At 32.6% G+C, this 16485-nt stretch overlaps 1 protein-coding gene across 4 annotated transcripts in view; it reads left to right on the top strand.

Annotated features, from left to right (window-relative positions):
• Msrb3 (methionine sulfoxide reductase B3) overlaps positions 1-16485 on the top strand; it is a 163987-nt gene that overhangs the window by 23460 nt on the left and 124042 nt on the right. For 2 of the 4 annotated variants that reach the window (XM_027929633.2, XM_071609699.1), the window contains exon 2: positions 6057-6183. The exons of 1 other annotated variant lie outside the window; for it this stretch is intronic. In XM_027929633.2, the coding sequence (XP_027785434.1) occupies positions 6108-6183 (76 nt within the window). In that variant the 5' untranslated portion in view covers positions 6057-6107. Of the gene's footprint in view, positions 1-4515; positions 4537-6056; positions 6184-16485 lie in introns of those variants that run through there. One more of the 4 variants, XM_071609700.1, reaches the window with a different exon arrangement.

Raw genomic sequence — 16485 nt, 5'->3', positions numbered from 1 at the left:
TGTCTACAATTATCTGAAACTATTATTAAAATACTCTTCCCTTTTCCAGCTACTAGATTTTCTTCACAAATGTATTTCAACCAAAACAATGTATCATCACATCAGATTGATTGTAGAAGTGATTATCCAATTATTTTATTAAGCTGTTAAACAGATTTGCAAATAGATTTTGTTAAGATATTAAAAAGATTTGCAAAATATAAAAATTCCCATTGTATATATATTTGTTGTTTGGGTAATATAGATATTTTTTTTACCAAATGTCATTTTTGTAAATGTATTTCAGCTTAAAAAATAAAATTTTACAGTTCCTTAAAAGTTATTTTCAAGCTATTTTTATTTACTGTTGTTATTTCTAATCCAACAGCAAATATTTAAAATTTTTCTGTTATAATTACAAATATAGTAAATATTGGTAGGTATAACTATATAAACAAAAGGTATTTGGAGTTCTTGACAATTTTTCTGGAGTCTAAAGGCTCCTGATATCAAAATGTTTGAGAAAGGGTAACCCTAGAAATACAAAAATAAAATAGAGGCTGGGATTGTGGCTCAGCAACATAAAAATAAAGGCATTGTGTTATGTCAATCTACACCTAAAAAATAAATATTAAAAAAAAATAAATAAAAGAAAACAAAAGAAGTCCTCTTTCATAGATCTTTTCTTTGGTAACAAGCCCCCATGTATCCCTGCTGCCCCTTTTCCTAAAACTGGAAGTAATTCTCTGAAATTCTGTAGCATTTTATTTCTATCTGTCATGACATTTGGCACATGTCTACTGTTCCCATTTAGTCTTACATGTTTTTTGACAGCATAGACAATGTTTTACATCTTTGTATAGTTCGTCAGCACCTGATAAATTGTTTTCCAAGTACTAGGGATTGCATAACTTAAAAATCCATATCTTAAAATCATTCAACTCTAAGCAGTTTGGAAGATTGACTAGGAATTCCTCAGTAACAGGGTTCTGGTGTTTCTTAAAAGAAGTACAATAACAGAGGGAGCTCCTTTTAACAAAAGGTTTGCCAAGTTCTACCAGTTGGCTGATGATTTCAAGCAGTAGTTAAATGATTGATCAATTCACTCAATAAACAATATTTTTTATCTAACAATAAGAACTAATTAATAAGAACAATAATAAGAACAATATTTTTTATATAACTTTCATAGTATACATTTAGATTAGTGAGAACAATACTAAAAATGAAACTTCTCTCCCACAAAACTAAATATATTCTAAATAAATAAATTAAAAGAATGTTCTTGGGCTGGAGATATAGCTCATTGGTAGAGCCCTTGCCTATCATGTACCAAGCGCTGGGTTCAATCTGCAGCACAACAACAATTAAAAAATATATTTTTTTCTCTCGATTGCTTAGTTCTTGATGGTGTTAATGTAATCTTTCTTATATGATGAATTTAAAGTTTTGCAGGTTTTTTTTTAATGTCCTTACTTGACAAAATTCAAATTTGTCAACTCTCTGTTACTGCGGTTTTGGGGGAACATTTTACTAGCTTGTGGAAAACCACTGATATAGACATTCCTTTGGCATTTATTGGAAAGGTATTTGACCTTTAGGTTTGACACTTGAAGCCCACTGTTACAGTCAGCTCATGTATTCTGAAGCTAATTATCAACTTTGTGAGTTCTCTGGATTCCCTGTGTATACCGTTTCTCCTTGGTAGTTTATTATCCAACTACAGGGATAAAAGTAGAAAGAAAAAACAAACTTTAGTGTTACCAAACTATCTTTAGTTGAATTTTGGGGTATTGGAATTCTGGGGGAAGAAGATGGAGAAGTGAAAATTTTTGACCATAACAGAGAATTTGAATTATCTTTGGATTCAAGTCAGGTTGCATTTTTAACTTTCCACCTCTTCATAGAAACTGCTAGTAATTGTATAAATAACAGATTGAGCAGACAGACTCTAGCATTGGAAATGATGATCCCATTCCATAGAAACTGTCATTTACATGATGAGTCTTTCACTCTATAAAACGAATGGCTGTAATGTGCCAGGTCCTGGGGTATAAAGATGAAAAAGATACTGTCCCTGACCTTAAGAGGAAGTGATGAGAGCAAATCAGTGCCCTTAATGTTGCCAGGGAGGTACCTGGCACATTGGGTGTTCTTGGAGAAGCTGGGAGAGGTGGCAAAAGAGAGTAATGCTATGAAATGAAGATGTGGAGGTGGAATTAGGAAACTGTGAGCCTATTTGGGGAAATAAGGAGCATGTTGGTATGGTAGGAGTGCGGGGCGGGGTGAGATGTGGAGGTGCCATGAGAGATGCTGAAGAGTTAGGCGGCAGCTAGATGTACAACTTTAGATGCTCTGTTTAGGAATTTGAACTTTACCCAAAAGATTTACCAGAACGTGTTCTGTGGGATGGTTATAGGACAGAAAGGGGTTTTGAAGCATCACTCCAGACAGAGTTAATCATATATAGTTAAAAAGCATGACTCTTTTTGTACTAGAATTGTTTCTGGCTAGGATCTTCACTCAGGCGGTTCAAAAAGAATAATAGGAAGAAAGCTGCCAAATTGACACTTGGATTTTTTTTTGGGGGGGTGGAGTAGAGGGATGGGGAACTAGCCGTTGTTTTCCTATATCATGGACATATTTAAGTTTTAGTAGATTAAAGTGCAGTAAGTTTTATAATCCTTAGGATATATCCTGAAGGTATGTCCAAGATATTTAGAGAAAAATTTTGAAGGTGAAATAGAAGTTAAAGTTGTATCTGGTGGAAATGAAAAGAGGAAGTGCAGAAATCTGAGCATCTCAGACTTTTCACTTAATTCCCTACTTTTTCCTCTCAGTGAGAAGATTCTCAAATAATCTTGAATTATGTTTTCTTATTACTTGTTGATTGTCAGCCACACTATCTAGCAGAGAAACATAGAATCAGAGTATGCAGAATGGGTTGGTATTCCTAAAGCTTTTCCTTTTCAGTTGTGTAATGGTCAAGAGCACTGACCCTAGAACTGTATGGCCTAGGTTCAAATGTGCCAATTACATTACCCAGTTACTTAGGGTCTGTTTCCCTTCCTAACTTTAAGACCTTAAGCAAAGTACTGAACCTTCTTAAGCTTCAGTCTCTAAAGCTAAAATGGAAAAAAATGGTATTATCTCTAAGGCTGTGAACATTAAAAAAGCTGATGAATGTGAAGTGCTTAGAATACTACCTGGCACCTGTCAGTGCTTAGTTAACTGTTATTTTTAGGATTTCTTTATCCTGTGGTTTTATTTAGAATACTTTACTATGGAAGAATGAATAGTAACTTTTCTGGCCTAAATAGGATTCTTTGGAGAATGATCTGCTATCTCTCAATGTGGTTAGGTATATAAATGGACTGTTAGAATTTTTGAATTCATGTAATTTAAATTTAGCAAGTATCTAACATATTTAAATAATAATAGTAGCAACTAACATTTCCTGAGCATATACTATGTTCCAGGAGTTGTTCTAGGAATTTTTAACTGAATAATTTACTTAATGGTTATCTTAGAGTTGAAGAAACTGAGGCACTATGAGGGAAAGCTAACTTGTCCAAGGTCAATATTGAAACATTGACAGTCTGGCTCCATAGTTCACACAAACCCATCTTTCACACAATCATATTATGTATTTTAGATGTATTTTGACAAAAATATTTTATTTCTATAAACATAATCAGGTGGAAACATTAACTAAAAATAATTTTGTTGAAATATTTCAGCATAAAAGTGTTACTTTTTCTATTCTGGAGAACATTTGCTCCTGATGTCACATGCTTGAGCCACATTTACTATGTTTTTTTTTTTGTGTGTGTGTGTGTTTGTGTGTGCAAGTATAAGATTATGGGTTTGATGTAACCAAGGCATCCAGATGTGTGTACATATTCTTTAGAACTGATTTTCTCTTTACATCTCAGCTACATATTTTCAGGGTAGTGTGTGAGTAATACCACTTTATGTATTTTATAAACTTATCTGCTTCTTCTCCTATCCTGTGAACATTGAAACAATTAGGGTTGTATCAAATCCTAATTTATGAAATGCATTCATTGTAGGATTTAACAATGAAGAACACTGTGACAGATTGTGCTTTTTACATTCTTAAGTATAAAAAAAATCTAAGCTGCTCCGAAAGTAGTCACTTTAATTGCTCCACTTTGTTGATGCTAATTTAACACTTTCTGCATCTATTAAAAAACTGGGCAAAACTAATTTGCCACTAGATGGAGCTCTGGCTATTTGGGTAGAAAAAAAAGGCAGTGAAGTCAGAACATTAAATCACCCAGTCATATCATAGTGGAGGGTCCTGGGTATTTGCGGCCCTCAGCTTTTAATTGCAGAATGCATCTTTGTTCTTTGCCTGACCTGCAGAGTGACGTCACTGCCTTTCTTCCTGTGTGCTGGCTTTGACACAAGCCAGATGGCCACAGTGATCGGTAGGCACCCAGGCTGCCTGGTACAGCGAGCGGTTGATGAAACAGAATAGGAAGACGTTTTATGGTCAGCTGTGAGAGCACAATGAGGCTACAGCTTTGCTAAGTAATTACATTTACCGTGAACACTTTATTCCTTGCAGAGAAGGGTCTCATGGAAAAAAATACATTTTTATTTATAGTGTTGGGAGGTATAGACCTTTGATCTTTTATTAGTCAGTAGTCTGCTCCAAAGGCATGCTCTCTTTCCCCTGCTCTGCAGTCACTCCTGAAAATGACATGTTTATTTATGTTTAATGGTTCTTTCAGGCTGTGCATTGTGATACTTACCTTCCCTCTTCCTCTCCTTTGTCTCCAGTTGGTAACACAAAAATGTTTTAGTTTCGTAGTGAGTTTAGTTTTGAGAAGTCAGAGTTCAGGCATGTTAATACAAGCAGATTTCTGCCAGATATACTCCAGAGTGATTTGGTAAAATACATTACTGTTTATTATGTGTTTGTTCTTGAAGTAGGTCAGAAAAGTCCAGGAACAGGTTTTTATTTGCGGGTGGATTGGGGGTGGGTGGGTGGAAGGGGAATGGACATGGTGGTCAGGAAATGAACAAGACATTAATTTTATAACCATTTTTGGACATTTGGTAGTTAAAGCTAATTAAAATACTAATTTTAAATAACAATAAGAAGTTTATATTAATATAGCACTTTTCCATTTTCATTTGAAGTTAATCTTTACCAATTACAATATTGTTTAAAACTTTCACAAAAATCCTAAGAACTGAACTGTTCTCTGAAGCTTAATATTCATATGGTTTTGAGATTCTTCCACATGATTCATTTCCAAAGACTTTAGAAAAATATTTTTAGCCTTTTTAATACTAGGTTCTCAGTGTTTTTTCACAGAAATTTATTTAGAATTTATCATAAAATAGAATGAAAATTCTTGTTCATGTTTTATTCTAACTTAACTTGGTTTCTGCCGTGAATTCTCTTAGTTCCCCTTAGGTTTTTTTGATTCTATTTTTAAAAAATGAAACTCTAACAAAAGAAGTCTCTTAAATTCACAATATTTTTGAAATGCATTCTCCAGGAAGGAAGGCTTGCACAAATAATTGCTGGGAAAAGGCAGCATGGTATAAGGCAAGAATATGGCTTTGCAGTCAGATGTAATAAGGTTTTCTAATCCTTTTTCCCCTGGTTATTTGGTTTGTGCCCTTGGACCTTTGAGCCTAGGTTTCTCACATATGTACTAGGAGGATAAAACCTACTTCCTAGGTTTATTGTAAGAATTATATGATACAATGTGTATATTAGGCTCCAGACAGTTCCTGTCACATGTTATGAACTCACTAAACCTAATTCCTTTCAACTACTTTAAACTTCAACTTCTTGCAAAATGTGTTTGCAGATTACACTGCTATTATATGGTGTGTATTTTATTCATAAGATATAAATAAGCCTGGGTGGAAAATAAGCTCACTGTCTGAAAAATAGACATTTGAAATTTATTAGCACTGTGTGTGTATGTATGTTCAGTTCCAGATAAAATCATAACTATAAATTGTTCAATGAATGTGTTTAACATTCGTGTTGTGTTAATTTGTTTTTTTTTTTTTTTTCTCTTACTCAGCTCTTGCCCCTGTTCTTTGCCTCTCGTTTTGTTGGTGAAGATATTACAGTGATGTCTGCATTCAACCTGCTGCATTTGGTGACAAAGAGCCAGCCAGTGGCCCTGCGAGCCTGTGGGCTTCCCTCAGGTTGCTGCTTGTTGTACTGTACATAGTGAGGGCACTGGTCTGTGTGGGTGTTTCTGCTGCAGGAAATGATGCACCACCTTGCTTTACTAAATTTCCTTTTCTTTTATTTGAGTCCTAATTTGAACACAGAAATTGGTTATAAATCACCACTCTACTTGAGTGGCATTCATTTCCATAATTCTTCAGCTCTTGGAAACACTGTCCAGTTTCTTTGTCCAGTGTACAATCATCACTAATATTTCACGATATCTTCCTGTTCCTTGCACACTACACATCTGCAAATCATAATGTTCATAAGAGGTGGAAGCTCAGTGAGAAACTGCCCCAAATCATACAAAATAAGACATTCATCTTGTTAAAGGATAATGAAAACACTTTTTGTGCTACATGTGGGCATCCTTTAGGGAAAAAAATTAAATGACCAACTTTGGCATAATGTACATTTATTGTAGTTTAAAATAAAATATACTCTACTTAACAATTACCAAATAAACAGAAGTAAAATAGCATGTGTCAGTTGATTCTTAAATTAGAACCACTGTACTTTTTAAAAATGTGATTTTGAGCATGTAAAACAATAAGGTATGAAAGTCCAAAATTTCCTATGTGCCTATAAGTTTAATACTTAAATTTTATTATGAAAACCAAATATTTTATTTTTAATATTATTATAATTTACATTAATGAGCATCTCTATTACTACATTGGTTAGAGAATCTGATTCTAACTTGTTAAATATTTATTGAGTTTTAACTATGAGTGTCAGACATTGTGTTAAGCACTGAGGATACAAGGATATACAAGATAAAGCCAGTTTCTTTCAGAGTTCAAAGTAGTGATTGAAGTCTGTGAGGACTTTTGAAAGGTTTGATAATAGAAGTATTTATGCCTGGGGTATTATGGGAATCCAGAGGTGGATGGGCCTAGCTATTTAGGGGAAGACATTTTGGAAGGGAGGTAAGGTTTCTGAAGTTCAAGAAAGGTTCTAAGGAGGAGCTTGAGCTGAATCTCAGACTGTGAGTTAGCCCTAAGGACAGGGCTAACTGTCCTTAGCCCTATGGCCAGTGAGGGTTCAGGATATCTCTAACATACTGAGTAGCATGGGTAAAACATGAAGGCCTGAAAGAGCAATATGTGTTCAGAAAATATGGGTTATTTACTATAGGAAGTTTAGGAGGGGAAGGTGAAGTACAAAAGATGAGGAAGGACAGGAAGCCAAATCATGAAGAGCTATAGATGATGTTCTAAGGAATTTAAATTTGGGGGAATAGCCAGAGAATAATATGACTTCCTTTTGTATTTAAAAAGACTGTTTTAGTGTGGGGAAAGGTCAGTGCTGGTTTTCCAGGTGTTTTTGAGAGGGGCTGAATGGCCGCTTAATTGGAAGGGGAAGATAAGGCATTTGTCTTGAGGTTATATCTGAATAGCAAGTAACTTGTTTAAAATAGTTTTTTTTTTGTCTATTTATGGTGACTAATGCAGCTTAAACCATGGAGGCCCCCACCACTCTTCTCAGTATCTGCATTGGCCCCATATTACCTGCACTCCCACCATACAGTATATTGGAGGATTTTGAGGCTGGATGGTGTCAGGAAGATCTGAGATTCTGAATTTAGTGGTCTTGGTAGTAGGTTTGAAAAGAAAGGTAATGCATTAGCTTTGTCTGTTGCATTGTATATGAGCTGGAAAGAGTACCTTAACCACTGTAGTACTTGTGCCGTATGGAACTTTTCCATTGCTCTATGTTATGTTCACTTTGGGGAAACAAGAAACCCATGGGTAAAAGCACCCAGGAAAGTTCCTGTAACATGGGATGTGCTGTACACAGAGGAGGGCAAATATTAACAGAAACAACTTACTAACAGTATATTCCTTGAGATGTGACAGTCATGGAATTAATGTATTTCATGGTGAAATTGTTTAATTGAAATATAAATATCTTTAAGTTTTGATAACAAAATAATTCAGAGTTAAATTCAACAAAGCTGACAATTTTTAAGAGCTAACCATTACAGTGCAGTGCCTAAGCATACACATTCTAGATTCAGACTGACAGGGCTTGAGATCTGGCTTTGCTCTCACTGGCTGTGTAGTTTAGCTCAGTTGTTTGTAAGACAAGGATAATAATACCCACCTGAAAGGATAGCTGTGGAGAATTAAAAAGTTTGGGTTGTAAAAAGTGCTTAGCACACTGGCTGGCATGAAATAGGCACCATCTATGTCTTTACTAGGTTCATTGTGGAAATCCATGCATCTGTATCCATACAGGTTTTTATTTTTCCAGCACAATATGCTTTTAAAAACATTTAAAATTACACCATATTTTATTTAACTACTTTTACTTAAATAGAAACCACAAATATACTTTGAAGAAATAACCACCTCAGTCTGTTGTTTTGAACTCTTTATTTTACTTATATATCCTGCTGAACCAGAATTCGAGTCCTATAAATATATAATAATACATTCTGTCATTCTTATTACCCAGTACTGATGAAAACCCAAAGAAACTCTGTTATCATTCTTATCTAGGCCTTATACACCCATTTTAAGATGGCAAATGAACTGGATAAAATAGTGTTTCATAATTACTTAATCATTTAAGTGCCACTTAATTTAATTTTTCAAGTGTTAGGAAAGTTAGTCTTTTAGTGTCTACATATTAGAATCTTTATCGTTTATTTCTGTAATAAGATTTTACTTTTAGGTATATAGAAATGGTAAAGAAATTAAGTTCAACAGTAATAGAAACTATTTCAACCTTGAAATATAAAATGAAATGAGAATTCTAGTTTTTATTATTTTGTACAGGTAAAGAAGGAAGAGGACAACATTAGAGATATAGGAAATTAAGGTGAAAGTTTGAAGCCTTGCTTTAATTTACTGTTCCCTGGTTAAAACTGATTGCAACAGAAATCTCTGTAAATCAAAAAGATTTTTATTCCCTAGCCAGTATCCTACTAATTTTGAGTATTATTCAATATGAAATAATTCCAGAACTAAAAAATAATTGCAACAGGCTCTTAAAGTTGATTATAACTGGATTGACCTGCATGAAGGCCATATCCCAGAAGAGTGATCCATCATTTTTGAGCTTTGACTTCCTTTTCTATTTTTTATTAAAGTATAATTTTAATTTAGAGCTTATTAAATGCATCTGAGTTATGGTTCACTTATGTTTGTCATTAAATGTAATTTTTTTCTCTCAGAATTTCTTAATTTCCTCTAACAGTTTCTTTAAGTATTAAAAAAGAGCACTGGAAGAGGAGTCAGAAAACTCTAACCATGGCTCTGTCATTAACTTGTGTGACCTTGAACAAATCAGTAAACCTCTAGATCTTTAAAATGAAGAATTAAAATTATATAGTATGCTCAGATCTGAAATTCTGTGATTTTATTAGCTGCTATTTGTTTCAACTTTTGGTCATAGGTTAATTAAATGTTAAAACTCACTACTAATTAATGTTGCAAACTTATAGAAAAGTATTCTAGTTGGTGGTGGGAGGATAGAAATATTTTCCATTTGAACATTAGAATTCCTGGCCACTAAATTAAGATTGAACCATTATCTGAGGAGGGATTAGGAAGCACAGTTTTATACATAGTTTTAATGCTAGATAAAAATTAAGAGTAATTGTAGGCTAGATATTATAGAATTTTTCAGCCAAGTGAGGGTGTTTGTCTAAATAGTACTAATTATAGTGATAAATTATACTTTTTCTCTAACATCAAGCACATAATATATGGTTGTGATTCTTCCTTGACTTCAGGGGCGTATTTAACTGTCTCCAGTGAATTGAAGAACCACATGGCTGTTATGTAGTTTATAAAGATATCATGATCTTCTAATGGATAACTTAGACATCTTTAAGAGATATTTTGCAAATGGTGTTTGAAAGTCATATAATACCATCTGTATAAGTATAACTCTATGAATCACAAGCTTATGGCTTCAGAACTTAGCACAATGCCTGGCACTTAATAAATATTTGTTAAATGCATAAGTAAACATTTGGAAAGTTTACATATAGGTGAAGTCATAATTTTAACAGAGAGTACAAATTTATTTGAGATTCCTTTATAAGGAAAGATTAAAAGTAAAGTTCATAGTTTAGCTTGCAGTTAAATTTATTGTCAAAAATAATTTCTCTTTTCTCACTTTATTGTATTAATTCCACATAGGGGATGTTTAAGGTATAAACCACATTGTAGTAAAACATATAACAAAAAGATAGTAACACAAATACAGTGTATATTATCCAAAATTGCTTTTAGTTTTTCTCTCAAACAGTTTGAATTTTGGTGGTGTATCAACTGAGGAGATGAATAAGTGCATCTTATATTTACTCTGAGAATTAAGAACCCTGGTTTTTTTGATTACTTTTTTTGAGAAAATTAGTATTTTTTTTTCTTTTAAAGTCTCCATTTTTAAAGAGGAAACACTATAGGTATGCATTAAAGCAGCATCCATGGTTAAAAAGTACTATTTCTTCACTCTGAGCTGGTGAGAGTTCATTCAAAGCAACTGATGTATTTATCCCTAAAAAGAAAAAAAATCACCTCAGCAGCATGCTGTTCACTTCCTGGATAGATTAACTTTTTATATTAATTGCTAACAAACTTTTTGGGTCATGAAAATATTAACTACCCCCTTAGTTCTTGGTAAGAGCTAGGGTGAGGGGAGGAATAAACACACACACACACACACACACACACACACACACACACACCTCTAAACATCCCTAAACCCAAATTTTCAAACAATTTGAAGTTTTTAAAAATTAGATCTTCTGAAACTCTTCAGAAAGTGTTCTTTGAATTGAGTTTAGAAATTCTATTTTTATTTTTTTTAAATTTTTTATTCTAATTTGTTATGTGTGACAGCAGAATGCATTGCAATTCATATTACACATGTAGAGCACAATTTTTAATATCTCTGGTTGTATACAGAGTATATTCACACCATTCGTGTCTTCATACATGTACTTAGGGTAATGATGTCCATTCATTTACAGCCACAAACTGCATGTCATAGAAACCCTATTTTATCAGGTACATAAGAAATCAAAGGAAAATTCTGTTCAGAATGCATTATTTCTGATTTCTGTGTTGGTGTCACCAATAGAATTCACTCCCTGAATGCCCTCCGTTCTCCAATTTCATCAGTCCTCCAAATTCTTCTTACCTAACCTGTTTAACTACATTAAAAATGCTTTGTGGAGGACTTTTTAAAAAAGAGAAACAAATAATTAAAAAAAACATACAAATTCCAACTCATAATTCACAACATAATTTGCAATTAGTTGTTGGAATGATATCCACTCTTTCCAGTAGATGGCACTAGTTTTACATTATTTCCTAGCATAGATACTTAACTGATAGCATTAGGTACATTGTGAAAACTTAGAAAGTATGTAAAGAACATCCAATTAAGAACACATGGATTTACAAACTACAACTTTTTCTGCTTATTATGTTCAAACAATATTTGTGAAGTGAAAAGAAAACCTTTTTCCATTTTCAATAGGATTCTGATGCCCTTTGTTGCTTGGACCTCTCATTGAAATTGTCTTTCATGTGTAGACCTTCTATAAACTAAAACAAGTTTTAATAAATTAACTTATCTTGTATCCAAACAGCTGATTTAACAGTAATTTATAGTTTTTATATGCAGCTAAATTTTCTTCAGCAGACCACCCAAATATTAAAGAAAATTTCACATTCTGTTTTGCTGTTTTAAATTTTTATAGAATTTTAAAAATGTTATTAGTTTAACATGTTGACTGTTAAGCATGAGTCATTTTTGCATGAATGAAAATATTTTTGACACTAAGAAAAATTATAAAAATTATATTTAAAATGTTCATTAATGAATATATTCTGATATAGCTATATTTTTTCTAAAAAAATCTTTTACTAGCTTAATGATGTGGTAAAGTTTTAGTTAACATTGAAGAGTGCTGTGCAGCATCTAATTACCAAAAGAGTTTCAAAAACTATTTGTGGATAATGCATATTAGTCAAGGCTAAATTGTTCTAGAACAATACATCTGTATAAATAAGGTGTTGGGCATATGGTTTCTTAAATGTGAATTTTGTTAAATTTTTCAATATCAAATACATTTTTTGTATTATTCATTAGTAATCATAAAAGACAAACCAATATCTGTTAGCAACAGAGTTAAAATAGAATGAACAAAACAATTAAATCTTAGTTTTGTTTGAGAAATTCAGTAGTTAATTAACAATGACTATAAAGAATATAACATATTGTTAGCTCTAAAACAATTCTATAGGATTAGAATATCTAGACAATTTGTACTCTGAAGAATTCACATAGGTAATTACATGTTTATCTAAACATATTCACAATAATGTTACCTAATAGATCATAGAAGAATTTATTAAAATGAAGTCTTTTGATCTCAACAAACGCAAGTTTAATGAAAGAATGAGCTATAAAGGACAGTTTACAAAGACTAATATTGATGGTGGATGCTTGATGAATTTTTATTATAAGTCTTTCATAGTTTATAGTTTCAAACTAAACATTTTATTTGGAGATTGAATTACTCATGATTGCTTTTGCTACATACATTTTCATTTAAAATTCTTCTAAATACATTTATTGAAATGCAATGGCAAATTATCTCTAATTACTTTTTGTGCCTTTGTATTTGAAATTAATTATTTATTTGAAAATTTAAAATACCAATTTTATTTAAGTTCCTTAAGTTGTTTTTCCCATTTAGCATGCTTGCACTGGTATTAGTTATTTAAAAATATATGTTATGTTATTAAAAAAACATGATGTGAGGAAAATATCAGTTATTTAGTTGATTAGTAAGAGCTATACATTTATACAGTTTAAATTTACTCAGTAACTTTTATGCCAGGCATTTCCCTCAAAAGTAAACATAATTATCATGTTCAACCACATAATTGCAAACAAAGAATGGGATATTAACTTAAATCATTAGATTATTTTAATTTAAGCAAACAAAGAAAATCTAGAATAATTATAGTTTTCTAAGGGTTTTTAATTGTAGAAATGTATGTTGATTCAACATGATAAAGCTATTCATATTACATCTCATTTGATTAATATTATATATGTTTGTTCTGGTGATTGAACCAAGGAGCTACATCTCCAGCCCTTTTTATTTTTTTATTTTTGAGATAGGGTCTCACTAAGTTGTTTAGGGCTTTGCTAAATTGCTGAGACTATCCTGGAGCTTGGGATTCCCCTTCCCAAAGCCCCCCAAGTTGCTTGGATTAAAAGATGTGCCACCATGCCTAGCTTGTAATATTTCTTGTGCAATTTTAGATAACATTACAGCAAGTTTCACAGCTTTTACCATCTTATTATTGTATTGAAGAAACAGATTAGAAGTATATTCTGTAAATTTACTAATTTGTTTCTACTACCAACTTGCTTTCTGGCCCCAAGAGTTGTTTGTTTTTTTCACCTTTTTTCCCTATTCTTCATCTGTAAATGAAGAATTATATAACATGGTTAAGTCTTTTACAATTAGATATGATTCTCTGGTTACATTAGCTGGAATTTCCCCAAAATTTGTTATTTGGAATCTTAATTCCTTATTGTAAGGGAGAAGAAAATAGTGTGTGTGGGTGGGGGTGGGTGGGAAGGGACATCAAATAAGTCTGGGAAAGGGGGTGGGTTGATTAGGCAAAAGCATTTTCTTTTACAGAAAATTCTTGGTTACTGCAAAATAAACTCAGAATGGCAGAAATTTTCATCTGTTTAGTTCACTGCTACATCTCAACAATTGGAATTATCTGTGTCACATAATAGGTGTTCAGTAAGTATGTGTTGGATTAATGAATTGCTGTGAATAAGTATCATTATCTTGAATAAGTATCAGTATCAAAATATTGCCACATTGCCAAGTAATATAATCTTTTCTTAAGGAATGCACATTCTGGTGAGAAACATGGCCATTTTAGATCCATATTTTATTATCTATTATTGGATAAAAGGAGTTACATACAATAGTTAATGAGTTTTTATAAACACTTTCTCTTTTATTTCACTGTGGAGACACTGTGCTTCTTTCTGCCTCAAATTAATGATACACTTCTTGGAATAGGATTTCACACAATGACAGGATATTGAAGGAATGCATAGATATACTTAGCAGGAAATGGGATGAGTGTAAGATAGGAGGATGAAGTGGGAATGGGCTACAGGCTGATGGGTTAGAAATAGAGGGTATATTAATATACAACAAAACATGGTTCAAGAAAGGAATGTAATGAATGAATAATCAATGGAGGAAAACTCCAGACAAGAGATCCTGGCTCACATTAATCAGGTATATGACCATGTCAGTCAACTTCTTTGGGTCTTAATTTCCTCTTGAGGGGTTTGGATTAGAAGTCTGTTATTTCCCAAATTATAATCTGAGGAATATTAGTTCCACTAGTTACTCTGTAAAACAAATTTCTTCATCAAATTGAAAAACTGCATACTATAATATTTTATAAATTATAAGTTTTACCTTTTTATAGTCTACCATTTTGATAATCAGCCTAAAAATAATTGTGATAAGGATATATCATAGTTTGGCATTTTTTTCCCTTTTATAATGGAGCATAAAGTTAATGGTGAGTCAAAATATCATGTATTTAGTGGTAGACATCAACATAATAAAGTCTCTGAGAAGGTCTGCATCAAGAAACCCATGTAATTTCCAGGCATGGTGGCACATGCATGTTATCACAATGACTGAGAGGCTGAGGTAGGAGGATTGCAAGTTTGAGGCCAACCGCAGCAACTTAGTGAAGCCCCAATCAATTTAGCAAGACCCTTGCTAAGGATTGGGGATGTAGCTCAGTGATTAAATATCCCTGGTACCAGGGGGCTGGGGAAAGAAAGAAAGTAAATAAAAGAAACCCATGTAACCTAGATTTTCCCAGTCCCCTTCTCACTCCCCAAGACAAACTGCCAGTTAGCATTGTTTTCAGAGCCAGTGTTTAACAAAATTCTTTTGGGGGAGTGATGGATCAGGTAATCTCATAGTCTTAAATCCAGAGAATTAGTGGATTATTAGGCAAAATTTTAAAAAATGTAAATGTGGAACTCTAGAAAGGCAATAAAGGATCAGAGTAGTAATAAAGGGAAAGTTTTTTTTTAACCATATTGTTATTCATTCTTTTAAAAAACTTTACTGATTAATTAAGCAAATGTTATCATTGTAATTTTTTAACTAAGTTCTAAGAAACATAGCCAAACTTACCATTTAGGAAATGTCTTTTAGGATGATTTAAATAAAAATAATTAAAATGGAGAGTTGAATAAGCAAATACAATACATATATAGTTTTTGTCCTTTCCCTTGCCCAGGCACATTGCTAAGTGCTGGGAATACAAGATGACTAAAATATATGAGTACTGTCCCTGAAGGAGATATTAAATAATTCAGGGGAAACCTGTACCTTTTCTTAACTTATCTGGGTGAAAAAGAAAAATATAAAATTTTTGAATTTTTTTTTCCTCCAGAATATCTCAGGTTTCTTTGGATTATATAGATTCAAATTTAGCTATTCATTGAGTGGCAATTGCAGACTTGTTTTTTGTTCATTATGCTTCATTTGGATTTGAAATTTGATGTGGGCCAGCATGAGGTTTTGGAAATATGTAAAACTGGGTTTTTAGATAATGCCAATTTTATTTTCTTTTCAATATTTAATGTTGTATTTAAATAAAATTCTGCATTATAATTTAAGAGAGGGCTTCTTTTCTTCCTTTTTGTGAGTGGTTACCTCTCATCTTCCTAGCAATCTATGCTCCCCAAGGGGAAGAAGGAGAATGGGAGAGAGAGCTTTTTTATTTGCAGATCTTTTTGATTGCATGTGAAATGTAGAATGGAAATGAGTCTGTCTGTTTTTAATTTTTTTTCCCTGTATGGGCTATGATGTTCTAGTGAAGACCCAAACTTAAAAAAAAAAAAAAATTAAAAACAGGGAATTCCAACTTTGTCAGACATTTCACATGCAATCAGATGGAATTGAAGTTAAATGACTCTCTCTTCCATTATTGTCACTTGATGATGGCAGTGCCTTTAAAATTTTTCTCTTTACTCATAGCTTTGCAAGTAAGAATATTCTTTTTTGGGTCAAACCCACGTCTAACATTTTTCTCTAAGCTTCATGGTCCACATTAACATGAAAATCATGCCCCCAGTATTTGCATTAAATTTTGAAGAATTGATAAAGTACTCTTTAATTCTTTTTGGTACTTAAACAATGTTGATAAAATGACTACTATACATGAGTTCAA

Source organism: Marmota flaviventris, chromosome 3, assembly GCF_047511675.1.
Source record: "Marmota flaviventris isolate mMarFla1 chromosome 3, mMarFla1.hap1, whole genome shotgun sequence".
NCBI lineage: Eukaryota > Metazoa > Chordata > Mammalia > Rodentia > Sciuridae > Marmota > Marmota flaviventris.
The sequence above is the reverse complement of the archived record's forward strand: the minus strand, read 5'-3'. Positions and strand labels throughout refer to the sequence as shown.